Source organism: Chaetura pelagica, unplaced genomic scaffold, assembly GCF_000747805.2.
Source record: "Chaetura pelagica isolate M959 unplaced genomic scaffold, ChaPel_1.0 scaffold369, whole genome shotgun sequence".
NCBI lineage: Eukaryota > Metazoa > Chordata > Aves > Apodiformes > Apodidae > Chaetura > Chaetura pelagica.
In genome coordinates this window covers 870,088-872,921 of record NW_009970235.1, presented here as the reverse complement: position 1 = coordinate 872,921, position 2,834 = coordinate 870,088, and the positions used below count along the sequence as shown (strand labels likewise).

General features: G+C 63.4%; 1 protein-coding gene across 1 annotated transcript in view; it reads left to right on the top strand.

The window, feature by feature from the left end:
• PARP6 (poly (ADP-ribose) polymerase family, member 6) overlaps positions 1-2,834 on the top strand; it is a 7,933-nt gene that overhangs the window by 3,783 nt on the left and 1,316 nt on the right. Inside the window, exons 8-16 of the mRNA XM_010005935.1 lie at positions 391-482; positions 805-900; positions 992-1,084; positions 1,158-1,283; positions 1,383-1,448; positions 1,564-1,631; positions 1,955-2,003; positions 2,486-2,598; positions 2,690-2,762. Coding sequence (XP_010004237.1) covers positions 391-482; positions 805-900; positions 992-1,084; positions 1,158-1,283; positions 1,383-1,448; positions 1,564-1,631; positions 1,955-2,003; positions 2,486-2,598; positions 2,690-2,762 — 776 coding nt within the window. The remainder of the gene's footprint in view (positions 1-390; positions 483-804; positions 901-991; positions 1,085-1,157; positions 1,284-1,382; positions 1,449-1,563; positions 1,632-1,954; positions 2,004-2,485; positions 2,599-2,689; positions 2,763-2,834) is intronic.

Here is a 2,834-nt window from a genome sequence, read left to right as displayed (position 1 = left end):
TGCGGCCTCCCCCCCCCCAGCACCCAGGCAGGTGTCGCCCCCTTCAACATCCTGGTGGGTGCCTCCCCGCCTCGGGGTTTGCTTTCCTCTCCTTTCCCCAATTCCTGGGGGGCTGCTGCGGGGTCGGATCGCTTGTCGTGGGGTGCTGGGACCCCCTGGGGTCAGGGAGAGCCCCTGTGGGTTTTTGTCCCCTGTGCCTTGTCCCCAGCACCCTTGGGTGGTGCTGGGCAAGTTGGGACACCGGCTGGGGGTCCTGCAGGGTCCTCTTGGCTCCATGTCCCTAGTGTGGCTGGGTCCCCAGGAGGGTGTGGGCACGTGGGGGTCCCGCTGCAGCCAGGGGGTGTTGGGGGATATGGGGGCCATGCAGGGCTGGGGGCCCCCCGGGGGAAGGGGGTAACCCAGCTGGCTCCATTCCGGGCCTGGCGCAGGTTGGTGGCCACTGCAAGAACATCCCGACGCTGGAGTACGGCTTTCTCGTCCAGGTGAGAGGCCACATCCCGCTGCCTGGAGCATCCTACCCCTGCCCCACATCCCACTCAGCCCCATCCAGCTTCCCAGATCATCCTCCCCTCTGTCCCAGGTCCCACTCATACCCATCCTGCTGCCCCAAGCATCCTCCCCATCCATCCCACATCCCACTTGGCCCCAAATCACTGCCTGGAGCATCTTTCCTGCTGCCCTACAACCCTCTCAGCCCCATCCCATTGCCTGGAGCATCCTCCTCACTCATCCCACATCCCTCTCAGCCCCATCCCAATGCCCTCCCGGGCACCATGGCAGGGCCTAACTCCCCCCATCCCTCAGATCATGAAGTACGCGGAGCAGCGGATCCCGACGCTCAACGAGTACTGCGTGGTGTGCGACGAGCAGCACGTCTTCCAGAACGGCTCCATGCTCAAGGTGTGGGGACAGGGAGGGAGACAGAGCAGGCACAGGCTGTCACCCCGTGTCCCCATCCCTGTCCCTCCTCACGGCTCCTGTCCCCCCGCAGCCGGCCGTGTGCACCCGGGAGCTCTGTGTCTTCTCCTTCTACACCCTGGGCGTCATGTCCGGTGCGGCGGAGGAGGTGGCCACAGGTGCCGAGGTAGGGCTGTGCATGGTGGGTGCCCACACTGTCACCTCAGGGCCCTGTCCCCTCACCCGTGCTCTGTCCCAAGGTGGTGGACCTGCTGGTGGCCATGTGCCGTGCTGCTCTGGAGTCCCCCCGCAAGAGCATCATCTTTGAGCCTTACCCTTCTGTGGTGGACCCCAACGACCCCAAAACACTTGCCTTCAACCCCAAGGTAAGCACCAGAGGGGGCAACACTCACCCACGCTGGGGGTCTGTGGGGCTGAGGGACCCCTAGACCCCTGCAATGATCCCTCTCCTGCCCCACGTGTAGAAGAAGAACTATGAGCGGTTGCAGAAGGCCCTGGACAGCGTGATGTCCATCCGGGAGATGACCCAGGTACACCATCCTGGCCCCCCCCCACCTGTGGGCCCGTGTGAGACCCCCCAGTGCAGGAACCTTTGCGGGGGGGGCAGTTTTGATGCCTACTTGCACCCCTTCTCACCTCTGCCAGGGCTCCTACCTGGAGATCAAGAAGCAGATGGATAAGCTGGACCCTCTGGCCCATCCCCTCCTGCAGTGGTAAGACCCAGGGTGCTGCAGCCCAGTTCTGCTGCCCCACATCCCTCCACAATGCCCCACATCCATCCACATTGCCCATGTCCCTCCAACTGCCCCACATCCTTGCCCACTGCCTCACATTCCCGGGGATAGAGAACTAGGTGGGGGACAGCTGGGCACCCCCAGCACACCCCACCCCATTACCCCTTGTCTCTTGGGGGATCATGACCCTCCACCAGCTTCGGGGCAGGTTCTGGTGTGGCTCCCAGCTTGACCCCACTCCCAAGGAGTGTGGGACCACCCTGTGTGACCTTTCTTCTCCCTTTCCTTCTCCTCTTCCCAAGGATAATCTCCAGCAACAGATCCCACATTGTCAAGCTGCCTCTCAGCAGGGTAAGGGGCCTGGCTGGGCTCCAGGCAGGGTGCTGCATGTGGGATGGAGGGTCTGGAATGTGGGATATGGGAGGTGGGATTTAGGGTATGGGATACCAGGTGCAGATACAAGATGTAGGTTATGGGATGCAGGGCAGCAGGGTATGGGATGTGGGATAAAGGGTATGGGATTGGGATGTTGGGTGTGGGATGTGGGATAGGGATGTGGAAGGTGGGATGTAGGGTATGTGATGCAGGACATAGGATGCAGGATGATGGGTGAGCAATAAAAGGGCCTGGGCTGTAGGACACAGTCCTGGGATGGGGTGCAGGAGGCAGGACAAGGGATATGGGGTGCAGGATATTTGCTGTGGGCTGTGGGATGCTGCCGGCCCTCCTGGCAGGGCTGGGCCCAGGGCCAGGCTGCCGTGCATGATCTCTGTCCGTCTGTCTGTCCTCTCCCCCCACCCCCGCCGCCTCTGCTCGCCCCTTTCCCCTGGTAGCAGCTGAAGTTCATGCACACCTCGCACCAGTTCCTCCTGCTCAGCAGCCCCCCGGCCAAGGAGGCTCGTTTCCGCACCGCCAAGAAGCTCTACGGCAGCACCTTCGCTTTCCAGTGAGTTGCTGGAGGGGGGGAACAGCAGCAGGAGCCCCCTGGTGGGCGCTGTGGGGCTCTGTGGGGCTGACGTGGGGCTGGTCCTTCCCAGTGGCTCTCACATTGAGAACTGGCACTCCATCCTCCGCAACGGGCTGGTCAACGCTTCCTACACCAAACTGCAGGTGAGGCTCCCCTGTGCCCACCCCGGCGCGGGCAGGGGGGCAGGGGGAGGCAGGGGGGCAGGGGGAGGCAGG